This window comes from Spermophilus citellus (genome assembly GCF_964194105.1).
Source record: "Spermophilus citellus genome assembly, chromosome: 7".
Lineage (NCBI taxonomy): Eukaryota > Metazoa > Chordata > Mammalia > Rodentia > Sciuridae > Spermophilus > Spermophilus citellus.
The window spans coordinates 70,327,086-70,349,214 of record NC_138188.1 but is presented as its reverse complement, the minus strand read 5'-3'; the positions used below and the strand labels follow the sequence as shown (position 1 = coordinate 70,349,214).

General features: G+C 33.1%; 1 protein-coding gene across 1 annotated transcript in view; it reads right to left on the bottom strand.

Annotated features, from left to right (window-relative positions):
- Window positions 1–22,129, bottom strand: part of NAALADL2 (N-acetylated alpha-linked acidic dipeptidase like 2) — a 961,526-nt gene that overhangs the window by 663,409 nt on the left and 275,988 nt on the right. The window contains exon 2 of the mRNA XM_081302331.1: window positions 11,108–11,600. Within this exon, the coding sequence (XP_081158457.1) occupies window positions 11,108–11,592 (485 nt within the window). The 5' untranslated portion in view covers window positions 11,593–11,600. The remainder of the gene's footprint in view (window positions 1–11,107; window positions 11,601–22,129) is intronic.

Genomic DNA, 22,129 nt, shown 5'->3' with positions numbered 1-22,129 from the left:
AAAATGCTCACCATCTCTAGCAGTCAAGGAAATGCAAATCAAAACCACCCTAAGATACCACCTCACCCCAGTAAGAGGGCAGCCATGATGAAGTCAAACAACAACAAGTGCTGGCGAGGATGTGGGGAAAAGGGTACTCTTGTACACTGCTGGTGGGAGTGCAAACGGGTGCGGCCATTTTGGAAAGCAGTATGGAGATTCCTGGGAAAGTTGGGAATGGAACCACCATTTGACCCAGCTATTGCCCTTCTCGGACTATTTCCTGAAGACCTTAAAAGAGCACACTACAGGGATACTGCCACATCGATGTTCATAGCAGCACAATTCACAATTGCTAAACTGTGGAATCAACCCAGATGCCCTTCAATAGATGAATGGATAAAAAAAATGTGACATTTATACACCATGGAGTATTACGCAGCATTAAAAAATGACAAAATCACGGAATTTGCAGAGAAATGGATGGCACTAGAGCAGATTATGCTTAGTGAAGCTAGCCAATCCCTAAAAAACAAATACCAAATGTCTTCTTTGATATAATGAGAGCAACTAAGAACAGAACCGGGAGGAAGAGCAGGAAGAAAGATTAACATTAAACAGAGACATGAGGCGGGAGGGAAAGGGAGAAAAAAAGGGAAATTACATGGAAATGGAGGGAGACCCTCATTGTTATACAAAACTACATATAAGAGTTTATGAGGGGAATGGGATAACAAACATGGAGGGAAATGAATTACAGTAGATGGGGTAGAGAGAGAAGATGGGAGGGGAGGGGAGGGGGGATAGTAGAGGATAGGAAAGGTAGCAGAATACAACAGTCACTAATATGGCAGTATGTAAAAATGTGATGTGTAACCGATGTGATTCTGCAATCTGTATTTGGGGTAAAAATGGGAGTTCATAACCCACTAGATTCTAATGTATGAAATATGATTGGTCATGAGCTTTGTAATGTTGTGAACATCCAATAAAAAAAAAAAGAAAAAAAAAGAGAGAGAAACACGGAAGATAGAAGCATATGATCAGTCCTCCCCCTTCCCATGTTTAAGTTATACTTCACTCTACTAAATGTGATCATTACCAACTTTTCTATAGCAACAGTGTTGGGAAGTCAAGTGAATCCGCAGGAAACTGACACACTTCATGGTGAAAGAAAAAGGTTTGCTATTTCCTTGTACTATATCTGATTGATCTTGTTCCTTTTTTGGAATGAGTAAGGTCAAAAAGTGAAGAGATGGAAAAGTTTATCATAGTTAATGCAGGAAAAAAAAAGATATTAAAAAAATGTGGTTAGCCCTAAGGTTGATCAATATGCAGCATAGACAACCTATTCTGACAGATGATGTTGATGCATCTGACAGAAAGTTTCACAGATAATAGAACACAGTCATTGCAATTTTTTAAAATATATGCCTCTAATTAAGGATACAACAAAAATCAAATGACAAAAAAGCACATTTCTTAATTTTAAAACTTAATAATCTATAGTCTTGATATACATCACACATATTGGTTGAAAAAGGGTGAGAAGAGGAAATTCGCTTACTAGGAAAGTATGTAACCTAATCCCAATATGCAATTTACTGAATAAACTAATTTGTGTGTGTTCATGTGTACGAGAGAGAGAGGGAGCAGGAGGTGGGATGCGGTTGAGAAGAGAGAGAGAGCTCGTTGATCTTAACTACTGAGAAGGAAAGGTGTTGTCTCAACATCTTCCAGAAACTGCTGGGCACTGAAATAATGTATGAAGGGGTCTATTTTGTTTATCCTTGCAACCTCTGATCATGCAATCATCATCTTTTTGTGAGTGTATTTTCCTTTTGCTTCTTTGTTATAGAAAAGGAACACTTTCAAGATTAAACAGAATTTTATGAAAAACTTGGAGTAACTACCAGAGTACCTGAAATATAGTAGTCTTTCAGCACATATTTATATAAGAAAATCCTCTCCTTCAAAACCAACACTTTAGGACATACTATAAGAATGTAGAAAAAATGTGATTAAAAATCAAAGGTTTTTTTTTTTTGTACATACAGGGCTTTAACTTAAAACTTCAATAAGATACATGAGTAACCAGCTGTATACATTCTTAAGTTTTCCAACAAATAAATAAAAGATAGCTCACAGGGAAGTGAAACCTTTTCAAGATCATCTGTGTTCTGGATTTATTCTGTCTTGAAGTAAGCACTTCTGAATGCCTGTATACTATGATTCTGATACTGTGCTAGACCCACAGCTCTTTCTCCACAGAAAAAGTATAAAGTGATTGAAATCAACAAAAACAGAGAAAATGATGTATTTAAGCTGCCAGAATAAAGACAGAGAAAAACCTCAACTTGGGAGACTAGTAAGAATTCCACAAAGGATCTGGCACCTGAGCCAGATCTCCAAGGAAGCCAGTATTTGAACAAATGCAGATAGAGAAGGTCATTGCAGGCAAAATCCCCTCTGTCAACAATCCTCATTCATCTGATTGGTGGGCTCTCAAATGCCTAAGAATTGTGTGGAGCTTAAACTTTCATGGCTGAGTTGGATCCAGTTAGTTAAGAGAATTACTGTCATTCTGCACAACATTGAGAAGCTCTGAGTTAAGCAATTGCCTTATCTAAAGTTCAGAGCAATGAAATACTATGCATAATTAAATAAATCTTATCCTATGTATTCCTTTTGTGATTAAATTTAAGACAATGCACATTTGTTATCAGGAGAGATCAATAATAGAATAGCTAATTACTTCCTTTAGGAACCATCACTCTATTACTGTTAAAATCATTTTGTTATCATATGCATAAATTGAATTATGAGTCTTTTGTTATACATTTACATGGTTTTCTTCAATTAAAGTATCAGTTGCTTTATTGGTTTTTTCATTTCTCCCCAATCTTGCTATTCTTATCCCCTCTAATGCTGAAATTGGAGAGAAAATAAAACAACATTGAAGGTAGAAAGAAAGATGATGGAGAGGAACCAAAAATAGTTGGAAAATAAAGCTGCAGACTAGAGCAAAACAGTTGCTTATAGTATCACCATCATCAAATACAAGCAAAGCTTTGCATTTGTACAAAAGCATAACAGCTATAAATAGATCCCTATGAGGTCTGAGGAAGGACAAACCACTAGGAGAGCTTTTTTAGCTCTCTGATAACCATAAAAATAGTGTGTGTCTCCAAGAACTCTTTTGCATCCTTCATTTAGGAATAGAGGGAATGTGCAGTTGTCAGCTTTCCTGACCAGGAGACTAGATGAACTGAACATTCCTTGGGGAAAGAAGCAGAGTAGTGGGCAGGTGGTATAGAATCCGAGTAATGAAAGAAAGAAGGAGGTTGTGTGAACGCAGGGAAGATGAAAATACTACAATAAATAAACTAACCTAGGTTCTGGGTTACAATAAATGGACAAAAAAGTGATGCAGCTCTTCACTTTCTTGTGCCTCTGGATGGGGAGATAAGCAAAAATGTGTATGAAAAATTAAATCATACATTTTGTTTCTAGATAGCATGAACCAAGTTTTCCTCATTTCAGTCATCAACTTTGTACAGGAAAGACCATAAAAATATAGTAGCTGCTAAAAACCTGGGTTTTAAGATTTTGGATACCTTGGAATGAAAAGTCTGGTTCTTGCAGCATCTGTCTGTCCTGGAATTTATCTTTTCAGAGGGTGAAATTCACCCTAAAATTTAAGTGATTCTAATTCTTATTGTGTAATCTAGTGTAGGGACACCATAGTATAAGAATAGCAAATCTTCTCTTAAGCACCTCTGATTAATTGATAAGGGCTGTTAAGTGTGTGGTTTGAGGATTCTGAGATAGTCTGATATAACAGTAAAGAGTACTAATGACTTACATGCACAGAAGAAGTGGAAGTAGCAGTAGGTATGCAGTAAATTTGCCTTTCCTTTTTAAAAAATAATTTATTGGTCCATAATAATTACATATAATAGTAGGATTCATTGGGGCATATTTGTACATGTACATAAAATAATTGGATCACTTTCATTCACTACCATATCACTTTTCATTCTCTCCTCCCTCATCATGGTCCCCCTCACTACCCTACTGGTATCCTTCTATTTTCATGAGATTCTTTTTTTTTTCTTTATTCCTTCTGCCTTCCACATATGAAAGAAAACATAAAATCCTTCAAGTCTGACTTATTTTGCATAATATTTTACTCCCCATTTCCATCTATTCTCTTGAAAATCATGCAATTATATTTGTTTCCTTTATGGCTAAACAAAACTCCACTACATATACCATTCAGGTATTGACCAATATGTAGACTATTTCCATAACCTGGCTATTATATCAAATATACAACTTGACAGTTCAATATAAACATAGGTCTATGCATGTATCACTAAAGTATGCTGACTTTAATTCTTTTGGATAAATACCAAGGAGTTGTATAGCTGCATTATAAGGTAGTTCCATTCCTAATCTCATTTTTGGGGGGGTGGGTATCAAGGATTGAACCCAGGGGTACTTAATCACTGGAGCCACATCCCTAGCCATTTTTATTTTTAAATTTTGAGAGACAGAGTTTTGCTAACTTAATGAGTCTGGCTTTGAACTTGTGATCCTCCTGCTTCAGCCTCCTTAGCCACTGGGATTGCAGGCATGCACCACCTTTTTTTTGTTTAACACTTATTTTGCTTCATACTTATTTTGAGAAATGTCAGTTCAATTGCCTATTTGTAAATTTTTGTTGTTATTTTGATGTTTTGTAAAAGCAACCTAACTTAATGAAACAGAGTTATCAGTAATGCTGAACTGATACTATGAAACATAACACTCATATGCAAGATAACTCAATATACTTTCTAGCTGCCAAAAGAAAAGGAGGAAGATGATAATTAAGGAGAATGAAAGTAATTAGAAAGAGGAAAAAGAATCACAAAAGAAGGTGATTTTAAAAGTACATTTCAGAAGCAGAGAAAACAAACAAGATTTGAAAATCTGTTTATATTTATCATGTAAAATTAAATAATTAATAAATTATGCCTAGATCTGAAACACCCTGAGAACTAGATTTCCAGACAAGGTCTCACTGGTTAGCATATTATTGAGGTAATTTGTAACATTTCCCTAGCTTTTGGAGAATTAATCCTCAGCTAAAAATATATGGTATTTTACTTACATTCACACAGATGATTTCACAGTTTAACACATCCCCGTTTAATTAACTTTACCAAATCAGGTAACAATTTAAAATATCACCTCTGTTCAAATGATGTAGACATTATTTTAAAAGACAAATCTTACTTAGAGACTTTGTTGTTCTTTTATTTGCTAACAAATAAATTTTAAAAATAAAATGGATGCACTAAATAAAATCCAGGAGGATGGGTATTACAATATTTTAGTTTCTGAAACTATAAAGGCCATGGGGAAAAAACTGTAGAAGTTATGGGGAGAAATTTCTTAAAAAGTAGTTTACATGTGCAATCTTCAGCCAGAGTCAATTAACATATGAAAATATTGACTTTGTTTTGGTCCTTTTAAAAATAAACAATAATAGAACCTAGAAAGCTGATGTCTCTGCAAGGTAATTTTGTAACATGAGGCAAACAATTAAAACCAATCTTAGCCCTCTGGAGCTGTGATTTGTTTTCAAGAATTTATCAGAAGGAAATAATTTCAAAAGCACACAAAGATTTAGGCCAAAAAATATTTATAGAGACAACCCAAATACTCTCTTATAAGAAAGAGATTAAATAAATTATATGACATTTATATAATTGAATACCAATAAATTTTTAGTGTAATGATTTAAATTTGTGTGTATTGGCCTGAAATGGTTCTAAGCATGTTTGAAGGAACTAAAATTCTAAAAAAAACTTGTCAAAAACAAATATATAACACAGTACAATTTTGTTGATTGGTAGGTAAAAATAGAAATAACAATGATTTTTGTAAAAGTGATAGAATTATAGGGTTTTTTTAACTTTCTTATTTAAAACTGTTAAGAAAAAATAATGCTGGGCTGGGGATATAGCTCAGTTAGTAGAGTGCTTGCCTTGCATACACAAGGCCCTGGGTTCAATCCCTAGCACCACTGATGATGATGATAATAATAATAATAATAATAATAATAATAATAATAATGCTCTTTCATTAAAAAAAATACATTAGCCATAATTAGGATACAACACATTTTCTGTTTTTTATTTTATCATTTCACTGCATATACAGCTGTGAAAAAGCAAACTCCTGTATTAAAAAATATACTTAGCCTCATTGGCTTATTCAATGTAAACATTTTATTATTACAATATTCTATTTTCTAACTAATTTCAAAGTTTTGTTCAGCAGTGTTTTTATGTCTTTAATATGTCTGTATGTATATATTTCATTTAAAAAATATAACATATTACATATTGCATAGTAATACATTGTACCTGTCATATTCAAGTTCCTTCTGTTAATGAGCTCCCTCGATATTCCCAGGTAAATGCACTAGGTTACCAGAATCTCAACTGGCTGAAGTAGATTAGACTAGAGATAAGCACTTCAAACAGAGTCACAAATGTCTCTGGCCCCCAAAAGTATAATAATTATGTTTCATTCTAGAAAAGAAGAATAGAGAAATACTATGCTGAGAACACAGCAGCTAGTATTGGGTAAAAATGCAAGAATACAAAGAAAAACTCGTGCAGATAGGGAGTTCAGCTGCTTTGATGGTCAACACTTTAGTGAAATCAGAGAGCTGTGCCTACTGAGGTCCCCGGAGTGGATTAGATCCTGATTCTGCAACAATAGGATCTGATCAAATGAATAATTCTTATTCATAGACTGATGTGTGAAGCCAGCCCACTGTTTTGATCCTTACAATAAATTACCATTTTCCCAATAGTCACTGCTTCAAAAGAAAACATCAAAGCAAATTTTAATGACCTATTTTGAGTCTGATACATCTGAATATATATGATATGTATCTGAATAAACATCCACCTACTCAAAAGATATATAGAAGAAAAAAAGGAGCAACTTTAAAGGGATGAGTGCATTTCCCAAATAGCAAAAAGTGAAGCATAGGAGACCCTGTGAATCTTATTAGAAGATTGAACGATGCACGCATGCACACATATACACACCCACAAACACAAACATAATGCTAACATGGTCTTCATATCTGCTAATTTTGACCATATCAACAAATGTCATCAAATGTAACTAAAACTCTACCTAATTTTCTTTAATTTGGTCCACATGATACCAAGTAGTTGAGAATGGAGAATCAATCACTTAGACTTTATTATTTGTATATGCAATCAGTAAGTACCTCTCTCAAAGATTCTCTTTGACTCAACACATTATTCAAACGTTATTTTGTAAAATACTAAATAATCATACAAAGACCTCTACATTGAGTAAACATTCCCCATTTTTATTTATTCGTTGAAGCTAGTTATTATTTATTTTTGCTTCTGTTTTCTTTTTCCCTATTCCTGAATAAAAGCTCTAGCAATTATGCTTACTTTTAAATGATATACTAGTGAGCAATTCAAATGTTTAGTATTATTTAGTAGTAAATGTTGAATGTGCCTCTGCTTTTGGCTATCTCCTGATTGTAAACCCTGGAGTCAATGATAGAAGAGTAGTCAAAAGTTCTTCTATGCTTTTAAAAGGTGACAATTTTGGATTTTAAAATGTGACAACTCCTATCAAAACCAGATACTATAAAAATGTTAAAGTATCACCATCAAAGTCTTACTTCCAGCTGAGACGTGAAGATAATTAATAACACATTTCTAAGAACAGTATGGAGAACTCAAAAAAAAAAAAAAAGATACCATAAACCCAGATACCATCTCCCACTTGTATCTTATGAGAGTTTGGATTAGCTGTCATAGAATAATGGAGAAGAAAAGGGTTTTGGAGAGAACTGTCAGGGTGCTCTAAGTGCTGTTTTTATACATGTTCCCTAAGAATTTCTGAAACCTCCAGAGTTGAAACAGAACAAAAGAGAATAGGTAATGGGGAGCCAAAGTTTCTGGAAGATTCTGTTCTGTTTGTTTTTATGTGGTGTCCATCAAATCAAAGTCCCTTTACATGCTAAGCATGTGCTGTACCACTGAGTCATGTCTCCGCCCAAGTTTCTGCTCCTCCTTAACCAATACTCTCTGAGCTAGTATGGTATTTCTCTGATTGTAGTGGGAGTTCTCAGCTAAGCTTTTCTCTTGTGCATGATTTTTAGGTTCTTTGGAGACTCATCCATTGTACAAGTGGAATCCTCTCACCTTCCTTTAACATGAGCAATACACTCCTTCAGTTCCTAGCTTACACTTTCCACAATGCCCAGTCACCCAGACATCTAAAAATAACTCTAGCTTCTCCCCTCTGAATGCTTGTTTTTCTCTTCTTTTGCATTTTTAGCAGCAACTAACCAGTCCTTCTTTTACTACTTAGATTTCTCAGGTGGGAGTTATACTCTGCATGAGACAAGATACATTCTTCCACATAGTTTTGTTGAACTCTTTTTCTACCAGATTTGAGGTTACCTTCTTGAGAACAGATGGGGACCTACAGCACCCCAACAGTTCTCTCCAAAACCCTTTTTTCCTTCTCTATTCTCCTATGACTTACTTTATCCAAACTCTCATAAGCTGCAAAAGGCAGATCATCTATGGATTTATGCTGTCTTTTTTTTTTTCAAGTTCTCCATACTGTTCTTAGAAATGTAGTATTGATTGTCCTCATGCCTCAGCTAGAAGTGAGACAATAACGGGGACATTTTAACATTTTTATAATATCTGGTTTTGATAGGAGTTATTAGTTTAAAAAATTATAACAGCATTTTCTATGTGTAATTATAATATAATTTAAAATATAATAAAATTTAAATAAATATTATATTCACAGTGTAATATCTGAATATAATCATAATCTAAAAATCCAAATAGTAAGGCAGTTTTTCAAATTACATAATATAATTGAAAAATTAAACACAGATATGTTTTTGCTATTTCCCCCCTTAAAAACTACTTAATCATTGTCTGACAGAATATGGGGTCTGATAATGCACAAAACAAGCTTGATCCATTTTCTCATGGAGTCTACAATATAATATTTTATATTGCAAAATTGTTAGAATATTGCACAAGATCCAACATATCCTTAGAGGTTGAACAGGAATGAAGAACCAATAGGAGAGATAGAAATTCCTTCCCAAAATATTAAGCCAAGAGGAATGCAAGATTTATCTCAGGATGATGGAAAATACCAGCAGGAATCTATAGTGTACAGAGTTAAGGCTAAGATTACTTATAAAAACAGGTACTCATCATAAGGCATGTAGTTAGAAGGGTTTTCCAGGGAAAAGTTATCTTTGAGGAGATGTTATTCAGAGAAAGTCATTGTAAACATATTTGTAATGAAAATATTAAGGTTTATAGAAAAAGTCTGTTATGTTAAAAAGAAAAAAAAACTATGACTCTTTGATGGAGAAAATATTGAATCTGTGTCCAACCATGAAATATTATCTGGGACAATAAATTCTTTGGTCATATATTTGTAGTTAGTTTTAAAACATATGTCATTTGGTTGATTTCATTGTGTAATATGGGAATATAAACATTACTCTTCTTCAACTTCCACTCTGAGAAAAATAATAAATATTTCTATTTAATCATATATTTTAAATTTTAAAATTAGCTACTCATTTGCAAAGAAGATGTAATTGAACTATTAAATATGTTTACAATGCCTCAAAAATTAAAACAAACAAGACAAAGAAAGCCAAGTTGGGTGGGGGGCTGGGTATGTAGCCTACTTGGTAAACAAAAGGCATACCATTAATTTCATCATGGACTTAAAACTATAGATTTGACTTTAAACTTAAGAAAAGCCAAAAAAAGAGGGAAGTAGGCTGAATTATAAGATCATTTAGCCTACAAATATAAACTAAAAAGTGACTAAGGAAAAAATGTAATTATTCTTACTATTAAAAATAAATTAATCCCATGGATCCTTTTCCAAGAAACACTTTTGTAATATAGAATGGGTATCCATGCTGAAGTTAAGGTAAACACAATTTTATAAGTTTCTTATGCTTTCTTTGCATTTTTTTAAAATAACATCCTTGAAACACTGAGATCTATTTGTGAAAGACCTGTTGCCCTTCCCCTGTCCAGCCTGTATCCCAGGGGGCTGATCTCTATAGGATGAGCTACCAGGCTGTGAGTCAGCCTCCTGCTCCCATCAGTCAATGGGACAACTGCTAAGACCCTGAGCAGCAAAAGGAAAGGATATGCCATGGCTTTTCTTGACTTCTCTCTTTAGTATTGTCTCTACCTGAGGCTATATATCCTCTATACTAGTATATGAAGGAAGTGCCAGCTCTACCAGTTCCTCCAGCCTTGGTTTAAAAATGGCTTCATTTCTGGGCTGTGTCAGTATCCTGTGTGCTATTTTTCATTTTTCATCACTGATGGAATTATATCCATACTTTAAATATCCTTTACTTAAAATATTCAAGGAGTTTTCTGTTATGATGGTTGAATCATGACTGATACAATAATCCATTATATGGCAATGGGATATCTTTTGACTCAATCCAATATAAACAATTTCATGTTGTGGAATAACAGGGAAAATACTATTATCTGCATATTATATTTCCAATGATGCTTAAGCAACAGAGAATAGGAGACATAGAAGTATGTAGGAAACACATTCTCTCTCACCAGTCACACATTATTTTCAGGTCGAAGATTAGAATTCATCAACATCAATACCCCTGATACTTCAGTACATGAATTAAATGCATCTTCAGTGGACAAGATTCCCCAAAATGCACACCAACTTGGCCTAACTGGACTTCCCAGAAAGAGAAAAAAAATGCTTTGGCTAGAGTCTTTTAGTCCCCATGGTAGTTATGATCCTTATTATCAATTCATGAAACAGCATCATAAATTTGTATTACAGTACCATAAATCTGAAAATGGGTCACCCTCTACAAAGTTTCTTTTCTGGATATGCTAACAAGTTATGTTTCTCAGTTTGTAAAACTGACTTAAATCATGGCAAGACTGCCAGTGCAATATCCCCTGTGGGACATCTTTCCCAGGAATTGCATCCCACCAAAATCCATTTCTTTTACACCTACCTGAAAGACTTCTTAATATCTTCTGCTTGGATTGTCTTGAGAATCTCTTGGTATAACTGAGGATCGACTGTTCCTGAGGTTGTGGCATCTGAAGGGCAATTTGTATGTGCATAATAACCTATCAAAATTCCAAAAATAAATAATATGGTGGCTGTGCAAAGTATTTTTAAAATGTGGCAGCGGTTGCTCTTTGGTGCAGATCTTCCATAATGGGCAACATAGTCAGATTCTTCCTGAAGTCTCTGGAACCTTCCTTTGGGTGAAGTTGCTGGTTGAATGGAATCAAGATTGAGGTCCGCAGTTTCTGAGTGCCCAAGGTTCTGATTCTCTGCAGTATCTAGCTGAAACTGGTCAAAACCAGGTTCTTCCAGTTCCTTCTCCATGTCCCACTCTAAATCAAGGGCAGTGGCTTGAAGGTCATCATTGTCTAAGTACTGGGAGTGTCCTGAAGCTCTCTGATCTGCATTGACCTTCTGATATGCCATCTTTTTATCTGTGAAAATAAGAAATATATTTTCTTAAAATAAGAAAGCAATTTTTAAAACATTTACAAGGTGGAAAAAAATAAGAAACTCAATAAACCTTATTGGTATCCACAAAATTTTAGTGACCATAATAGAGGGGAAAAATTTTCCTTATAGAAATTCATATTTGAGATAACTGTTTAATAATGTATTGTTGTTAACGTTCATATATGAAAGGAAAATTTTAAAAATAAAAGCAGAAGCTTCTTGGTGGAGAGGACATCAGAAAATATTTTTAAAATTACATACTTACACACATACACAATTAACCTTTGAAATTCAGCAGAATAACAGAAGTCACAATGTACAACTGCACTGGAGGATAATTATTACAATGACGGCAAAATTAAACTTACACATTTCAAAACAACTTTAAAAAATTAAAGGTCAAAACCAATAAAATGGTAACTTGTCTTAGGAGGAAAAAGTATAAAAGATGTTAGGATGATTACATTATCACAGCTGGTTTCAAAACCACAAATCTCAGATAAAAATACCTTCTTCAACAACTAAGGAGTACCAGCTCTACAAAAATAAAAGAAGCAGCCAGGCATGGTGGAATACACCCATATCTCAGCTCTTCTGCAGACTAAGAAAGGAAGATGCTAAGTTTGAGGCCAGCCTGGACATAATATGTATGTGCATAATAATTTAGCAAGTGCTTGTCTCAAAATAAAATTTAAAAAGGGCTAGGGATGTTGTTCAGTGGTAGAGCTCTTGCTTAGCATGTGTGAGGCCCTGAGTTCCAATACCAGACCCAAAACCAAAATAAAACAAACCACCACCACCAACAACAAAATACTTAAGAAGCAAAATATAATGTATTACATAGTCACAAACTACTAAAAGGAGTGGAAATTTTTCCGGCTACGAGGGAACAATAAGATGTCCCAAGGAATTAGTGACATGAATTAGCCTGGCTCTGTGAATATTAAATAAAAATCCAGTGTGGCAACAATCCAAAGTGGGAAGCCTTTTGCCAGCCTAGGAGAGTCTGATTTTATAACCTTACTACAGGAGTGGCAGATGGAGGTATTTTTCCCTTACACATTTTTGGATGACAGTTTGCTGAATCTTACAGAGTGATATTAGGATAACTGGGCTAATTAACTGCAAGTGGTCTTAAGTCTGTATTCAATAACCCACTGGTGTATTATTGTTGCAGATTAAGAGCACTTATACTTAAATTTTCTCTGATAATACCAATATTAGATTTAGTATTAGATTTGTCACCCCAGCTGGACTCTAAGGTCCCTCACTATATTTCATGATTTTTCAACATATGCCACTGTGGTGGACAAAGAACAGAGCTCAACTGATAATTGATTATATAATTGCCTTAGAGCTAGTGATTGACAAGTGATCTCTAATGTAAAAGATGGAAACAAAGACTTCATCAGAGAAAGTGGCATTATGTACAGAATTATGGCTATACATAGTGCCAATTCTGGCAAATGGAGTCCCATATAATTCAAATGTTCTGAATTTCTAAGTTCAAAAACTAGTTATTAAATTTTGCAAAAGGAAATAATTGTACTTCTGACTAGAATTTTCAAATGCTACTATATTATTTATATATATATATATATATATATATATATATATATATATATTTGTATTAGAGATTGAACCCAGAGGGGCTTAACCACTGAGCAACATCCCCAGCCCTTTTTATTTATTTATTTATTTTGAGGCAGAGTCTCACTAAGTTGCTGAAGACCTTGCTAAATTTCAGAGGCTGACTTTGAACTTGTTCCTGCCTCAGCCTCCTGAGCCTCTGGAATTACAGGTATGTACCACTACACCTGGCAATAGGCTACCCTATAATCAGGGATTCATTCTAACCCAGAGTTGGCTCAAAGATGTGTATCAGGTATTGGTAGAAGCATAATGACAAAGATAAATAGGTACCTATCCCCAAAGTAGAGAACAATACAATCAGAGTCAAATATATAAACAAAAAAGGAAGTCAAATAAATTATACACAGCTCCAGGGTAATTTAGGTGAGATTGATTCTGGTAGAAAATATGAGAAAAGATTATTTAAGAAAGTGATCTTTTAGTGGTTTATGGCAGGAAAAGAGCAATGTGAGAGGAAGGCATTGAGGTAAGGGAAAATTTACAAACAGAAGAAATGAGAATGGCTGGCTTGGAAAACAGTGGTATGGTAGGACTGAGGAGGAAGCACAGGGCCAGAGATAATGAGAGAAAGTTAGAAAAAGAAGACACCAGACAAAAGACTTAAGTTTTCTGTAACTCTTTGTCTGTGTAATACGCATGATAACAATATCAAACTCATGGACATTTATTCTATATATAGAAATTAAAATACTATATACTTTAAATGTTGGTATTTTTTGGTATGTATTAGAATAACATCAGATATGCTTTCACAAACTTTCTTTTTCCCTCCCTCATTCCATCCTGACTTCCTTGTTTTGAATTTTGTTTCTGTTTGCTAGTTTTTGCTATTGCTTTGTTTTTGCTACTGTCTTGGCATGATACAATACTTACATTTTTAAACTTTCAGCTTATGTATTATTAATTTACTCAGATATTATCTCAACATAGTTATACAGAAGTCACTCTCTCCAAAGGCTTTTCTAAAACAAACAAACAAACAAACAAACCTGAACCATAGCGAATGGTTTATGCTCAAGTAAGACATAGTATATGCAATTTGTGAAGAAATGTGAGATTTCTAAATCTGACCTCCAATGCACATATTCAAAGTCATTTCTCAACAAATCATTTTAAAACCAGTTGCGATGAAGATGCAGAGTTTTCATCTCTAGCTTGACAATAGGCATTTCATCACATGTACATCAGCAATTTAACGCTTTTCAAACATCAGACAGAGCCATCAATTAGAATGTAATGCAGATACAGATATTAACTCCTCACCATGATGGATATCTGCCTGACACCCTTACTACCACTTCTGGACTCATTACACATTAATAAATCTTTAATGTATTCTATATTCCAGGAGAGCACTATCTGGGTCAAAGGTAGATGAAGTCACTTGATGGTACAAAATCTAAAAGTATTTCATGAAATTTTTGCCAAGGAAATTAGTATATGATAATGTATGCAATAAAGAATTTTGATCATTTACTTGGCAAAAAACAATTCAATATATTGTATTATATCATTTAAATATGTGTACATGAAATTTATAAATATATATGTAAGTACAGATGTGTAAATATGTTACTATGTATAAATGTAGATGGTATAATATATATTACACCTTAGTAGACTGCTTCTTTAACATTTTCTTCTCTTATGAAAAATATTATAGACTTCTTGCAAAACTCTAACTCACATATATTTACCCCAATAGATTGGTTTTACATTTATTATACATATATAATAAACCAATCACAAACAAAATGTGTACTAAACTACCAAATAAATAAAATTTTGGTGATAATTTCAAGTTGTTTGTTTGTTTGTTTTGCAGTGGTCTGAATCAAATCCATCGATATATTCAATTCTGAAACATAAATTATCCCATGGGTCCCACAAAGAATGTATCATCTTTATAATACCTATGCCTTGTGAGAAAAGTAAATGATACATCACATTTCTTTGAACCAGAACTCTCAAATTCCCAAGCAAGATTAAAATGTTATAAAGATAGATATATATTCAATATTTCTTAGATATAATCATATAATTATGTCATTCAAACTTCATATTTTTCCCTTACTGATGTACATGATTTATTTAGTTTAAATTGTCATATTATTATAAGGCTTGTGAGTGATTAAAAACAATATATGTAGCAGATTTTAGAAAACACACACACACACACACACACACACACACACAGTATATAAATCTTTATCCAAAAAGATGTACTGTGACATTTATTCTAATGGAAATATATATAACATCCTGACTTTCTATATTGTGACACTTGGACTTTTTTAAATAATCTAATTTTTGTGAAAAACATAATATATTCTCCCAGTTTCCAACAGATTTATTCTCTTAGATAAGAATTCTACCCACACAGGGCCACACTGAAGGCTAAACTGTTTTTACAATTTAATATATTAAAATATTTACCTTTTATATACAATTATACCTCTAAAAGGAAAAATAAAGCAGATACAAGTTTAACTAAAATGTATTTTTCTAGACTGTGTCTGGTTTAGACCAATAAAAATGAATTTGCACCAATACAACAGATATTATTCATTTAAAAAAAATTGATGCTGCTTAACACTAATTTCTTCACAAATTCTAAATAAATGAAACTACATAAATTACATGGAAATAAAGGAAAATATACTAAGAGACTGAAATTTTTATATGTAAAATAAGATCTAGTCTAACTTAGTGGCTGGCAAGTATTTTATATAATAAATACATCCTCAATAAAAATTGTATTTAATATGTTAAATATTACTAATGCTTCTTAGGGATATGATTATAGCTCTAGTTCTTTCTTGATCATCAATTATGAGGAAATTTACTACATGAATGCTCTGACTTTATAAATTTCCAAATTAGTAGACTTTATAATGAAACTACTTAGTTCAAATCCTAGTTCTGCTATGCAATTTGGGCCATCTAGTGAATATTGTTATGCTTAAAATCCACATTTGTAAAATATAAATGACAATATCACCAGATCTATGAGTTATAATGAAAAATAAATTAAAATATGTAAAATGCTCTAAATAAGATCTAGCACATTGTAAGCTATCCACTAATAAAGGGTCACTCCAGAAATTCCAAAGAGTCAATGAAGACAGGAATATTTGAAGCATATGTCTTTAAAATACAGTCATAATTAAATAAGTTAAAGCATGACCAGAAATTTAAGTTTTAACAACTAAGACCTGGAGGTAATGAGGAATGAGTTGTATACCAAATGCTTTTGAGTATGGGGAACATTCTTTTAATCATTATCTATGGTTCAGATGGATAAAGAGAGATGTTTGGTGAATATTTATAATTAAAGTCATTAAATTTGGTTTGCAACAACCAATTCTGTGTCTTGTGATTACAGAGCTGAGTTTCTTTTTATTATCTTTATAAAAAGAAAAAAATGGAGATTTTCTAAAACTCTCAAAAATTCCTTTTCATAATTCCAGGATTTAGTGATATGCAGTTATGAAAACAAATTATACATGTAATTCTGGTATAGAACACCATGTTTGTCATAAATGGTTGACTTGTTCCACTGGCTAAAATGTTATTGACAGTATTTTAACTTAAACAGTATAAAAGACTATGTAGATCTTATTAGAATTCAGAAAATATCTCAAGGCTTTTCTGCTTGTAAAAGTTATTCTACATGGAAAATAAATAAATGACTCTAGCAGATTAACTTTAAAACATAAGGCAGTCAGACTCTCAATTTCCTCTGACAGTCCTTTGATTGAATCTTTATGTACAGTGAGAAAAATATTCATACAGTGTTTCCTGAAGCTTTGAATGTCAAATCATTTGCTGGTATGTGTGGATTGATTTGAGGGAAAGACATTTCTTAGAAATGTCAGTGCCTCATCAAAAGGCATTCATTATGCAACTTCATGTAATATCACTTTAGATACTGTATCAGTGAACTATATTAGTATCCAGAGGAATTTAAAAATCTAAATTTAAGAATATTTCTTATAGGCTAAAACCATTTGAGATAAAATTTTCAGTATGAACCTAGTTTGTACAAATAAATTCCATGTTTATGGAATAAATTTTTGTTGTTGAAAGCTTTAATGGTCTCAACTTGAAAGCAGGGGAAAAGATAAAACCATAAAAACAGTAATTTAGAGGATGTTGTTTCTGGCTTAAATTTTTGGTATAATAATATTTTTTTTCCATCTGTGATTTTGTTAAATGGCCTTGGCAATTGCTATCGTGTCTGTAAATGCATTAACAATTCCTTACTTAATTACAATAAAAGAAATAATAATCATTTGTTGTTCATGCCTCACTAACTGAATAAACAGTATGTATAAAGAAAGAGGAAATTATCATCTGTGATTTATATTTAGGAACAAAAAACCTCAGTTAAAGCCCACTCTAAAATGCATAATGATATACCAAATTTTAGGCAAAGAGGAGAGCAGAAAAGTTGAAGAGTCTAAGACCAAAACTTTACTCTAACCTTGATCTCTAAAGGACATGTAAAAGAAATGCTTACAGGATGCCAAATTAATGAGCTATAAATTGCAAAATGCAGTCAGAACCATTTGAAAGAAAATTATTTGATGAAATCCAGCCGGTTTGTGAAATTTGTTTTAGATCACTTGCATATGTATGACCACCTGCCAGTTCCCTGAGTCGTCCAGTTTTTCTTCTGAGACCTGTGTGCAGAAGCAATTTGTCTCATACACTCTAACTGGACGGTTAGTTGGGCCCACTGACCTGTATTTATGGTAAGGTTTTTCAATAGCAGAATGATATGGTTCAATTTCGGATTTGGGAAACAAAAGAATCAATTAAAATGAATCAAAGCAATATAAAGCACAGTCCATTGGTATCCTGAACTAGTCGTTGGAACATTTACAACTATTTAGAATATCTATCCTGTGAGCTTATCTCACTAACATCACAAATCACTTCTGACATAGGGATGTGTAAACAGTTCTTGTTCTTGCCATAGACTCCTTTTCTGGTCCCTTGTGGTGTTTAATTTCAGCCCCATCTAGATTCTAGAGTGTCTTTCTTTGCCTGTCATCATTTCCATTTATAGTATAAATCTCCAGAAGTATTTACTTACTTCACAGAATTTACATCCTCTGCATCTTCAGAGTATTTGAAATGGCTCACATTAGAAATGCATATAAGTAAGATAAAAATAATCATGAAAATACAAAATAAAGAAGAGTGGAAGAGAAAAAATTCTAATATTCTAGCTAAAGAAAGCCACTGTAATTTAATTTTGCTGTAGTTGCAAGCTTCATTACAGTCAGGGAAAAGAAGGTTGTTACAGGTCCTGCTCATCAGTCTTCTGCTGATCTCACTTCTTGATACATAAAGCTGTTAGTTTAAACTGAAAGATTTGTTTCTAATTTTGTTTTTTCTAAGACTTCTCTTTTTGGAGTTTTAGATTTCTACATCAGAGACATACGTTTCTCTTCTAAAGAGAGAAATCTGTAAATCTCATTTTATCTTTTACACTTAGATTTTGGTAAACAGAAGTAATATCCCCATATTATATTCAAAATAATAGACTAATAGATTACTTCTTGAACCCTTAAAATGAGGACTTACTATGAGGTTAGAGTTTTTCATGCACTGTGCTCTTTTAATCAAATAATCCACTACATTTAGTACTGTTATACTTCTCATTTGCATACATGAGTTATCGGAGTTTCAGTGGTTCAGTCATTTTCCTAGCTAATAATTAAAGAGCTACCCAATGTGTCAAACCTCGATTCCTCTATTAAGCATTTCAGCTTTCAGGGTCCCCTAAGTGTTTTTAGAGTTAGCCTAATGTTAACAGACACAGAGATCTTATTGGCTCACTATCCCTGGTATGTCACCAGTGTGACCACAAGCACCAGGAGTCTCCATGGCCATTCAATCTTAATGGTCCTGCCTTGACCTTTAGATCTCTGAGGGCTACTGACTCCAGGACTTAAAAGTCTTTGTTATTTGTTCGGGACTGCACCTGCCAGACATCTATGCTTCCTGGCGCTGTAGTTTTGAATAAGGTAAAATTGCTTCCAAAGCACAGTGCTCCAAGGAAAAGACCACAACCTCTACTTTATGGTGTCTTCTTAGGAATACTTTCAAAATTTCTCTCTTCATCTGCTACTGAGGGGACAAAGAGCAAAAGAACACTGCTTAGATTTTGACAGATACAGATCACATTCAACCTGCTACTGACCTGTTTTTTCAGCCATTCAAACCCTTTGGTCCACCCTATCCCTCTCCCTAGTATGTGAAGTTTGCACTGGCCTAAGAGGGCTTTGAGGGTGTCAAGAGTTAACACATCAATACAATCACCACTTGGCTTTTTGAGAGCCATCTGCCAGGAGGAGGCTCTTAGCTCCATAGATACACTGCAATTTTTTATCCTTTTCAGCCAGCGTGAATGATCTTAAATTGCTGCTTTTTGACTATGGCATTTGGATTTCCAGGAACAGACAGATGAAGCTTTTATCTACATGCTGCCACTAAGTACTCTATTTTTCACATTTTTCAAAGGTATTTTATTGGTTTACTTTTTAAATATCTTTACCTTTCACAAAGTATCAACAGGTTTCTACAACCTGGAAATGCTTTATTCTAAAATTCGTTTTGTTATGTTTCCTAAAATGATAACACAGAAAACTACTTGAGACCCAGGTTGGGAATCCAGTGCACTTAGAATCTTTATTTTTTACTTTCTGAATTTGTTTTATTCATATGTGTTCCTTTGGGATGTTACTAGGGAAAATTATTAATAAATTGTGAATCTGTGATTAACTGAAAAAGGAACACAGTTGTATAGTATGTTAATGATCATTTAAAATTCTGTTACATAGTAATAGAATGTGCATCATATGAAATTTCCCAAATTTATACTGGGGAAATTCTGAAAATATATTCTTTAGCTAAAGATCCAATAAAAACATCTAAATGTAAATTTTTAATATTCAGCTTTCAAACTTTTATACCACACACTAAAGAAAATGAAAATCAGGGATTTAACCAAAAATACTCCAATAACAAGAATTACTTCTAGATTAAATGCATGCTATGCTACTTAAAAGACAAAGACAATTTACAGTGGGGCTAGTAATTATTAACTGATATATTTTCCCAAGTATTAGAAAAATATTGATAACAAGAAAACTAAGAGTTGAAAAGCTCAGTCATTACTAACAAAATATAAGACAATTTTCAATTGACAGTTGATGAAAGAATCAAGACTCAATTGCTTTTCCTGAATTATCTAAGCAACAAAAGAAAAAATAGAAAGAAATTGACCAAGATTTTGCTTATTTTTTCTTATTTCTAACATGTCATTCATTCATCAATATGCATACATCTGAAGCTAAACAAGGATTTATTTTTACAATATTTTCTCCTAGACCTCCCATTAATATAAACAATGGAATTTTATCTGAGAAAAGGTGACTAGAACATTACTTTAAATGTATGAAACTCAAGCTCCTCCTATAAGTGGTGTTTCTTTATGTATGATAATACTAATAATAGATAACCTTTTCAATAAAAAAGTATATTTGATTAAGAAAACAAAATAAGAAATACTGTAACAATATATTATATCTGCTTGACAGTCTGCCATTGAGAAGTTAATTTTTATTAAAAATTTACATGCATGCATATTAATAGTGTGATCTAAATTAAAGCAACTAAACAGTTTACTAAAAAACTGAACTGAGCACTGCATATGTCATTTATATCTTATTTATGAGCAGGGATATTATAAAAAATGAAAGACCTCCAATGGCACATAAAAGTAATGCTGATATGAAATTAAATGTCAGGCAAAGGCATGAAAATGCATTAAATGTAAAACATTTAACAGGAATCCTATATAATTGACACCATTGAAAGGTGGTTTATTATAATAATGCACAAAAAATTTTAAAAATTTACCTAGTCCTTCAATTTTACAATGTCAAATATTATTATTTTACCAACATGAATTTTAGCCTCTTTTCACATGACTTTTCTTTGTTCCCATAATGCATCCTCTTTTATATATGTACTTTTGCCTACCATCAGCCTTTACCACTATTTAGTTTTTACCTTTTCATTTGTACTTATTTCACTATTGATGTATAAGGGACCCATTTAGAAATAATACAATAACTGACTAGAAATAAGTTCACTTTATTCTTTTGTATATACTAAGAATCAAATATTTTAAACAATAATGAACCAATGGATATTTTATTTGAAATGACTATCACATCAAATAATATGTTTTTTTCTCTACCATTTCAAGTATACCAAGTCTTGGGTCTTCAGAATAATAGGAAAATTTGACCTATCCTTCACTACTGCTTTGGAGCTGTGGTCTCTGTCACTCTATATGAAAACCAAAGACCCTTCTTCCTAACACTTCTATGCAGACTCCTTCAGCTGCTGGTACTGAAAGACTTCTCATTCCAATCATCTTCCATAACTATCACCTATATTACTCCCAAACAAAACACTGATATCTCAATCATATCTATAAAATACCTGTATCAAAGTACCATATCTCCAAGAATTTTTTCTCTCACAGAGTCAAACTACATTGTTGGAGATCCCAGGGAGGGAGGCCCTGAGACCCTTAGGTTGAAGGAGCTTAGTCAGGCATTCAAACCAAACTGCCAGACACATGAGAGAAGCTCTTTTGGCTCCAGACCAGACCAGCCACCCAGCTGGCTGTTGTCACTGTTTAGTAGATGCCATATAGAGTAAAATAATGAGACTTGGGACAGAATGGGACAGCTGAGACTTGTCGGTAATGCTTATCAAATGTTGAGATATATTTATAAGATGGTTGTTGGTCAAAGACACAAAATTTGGG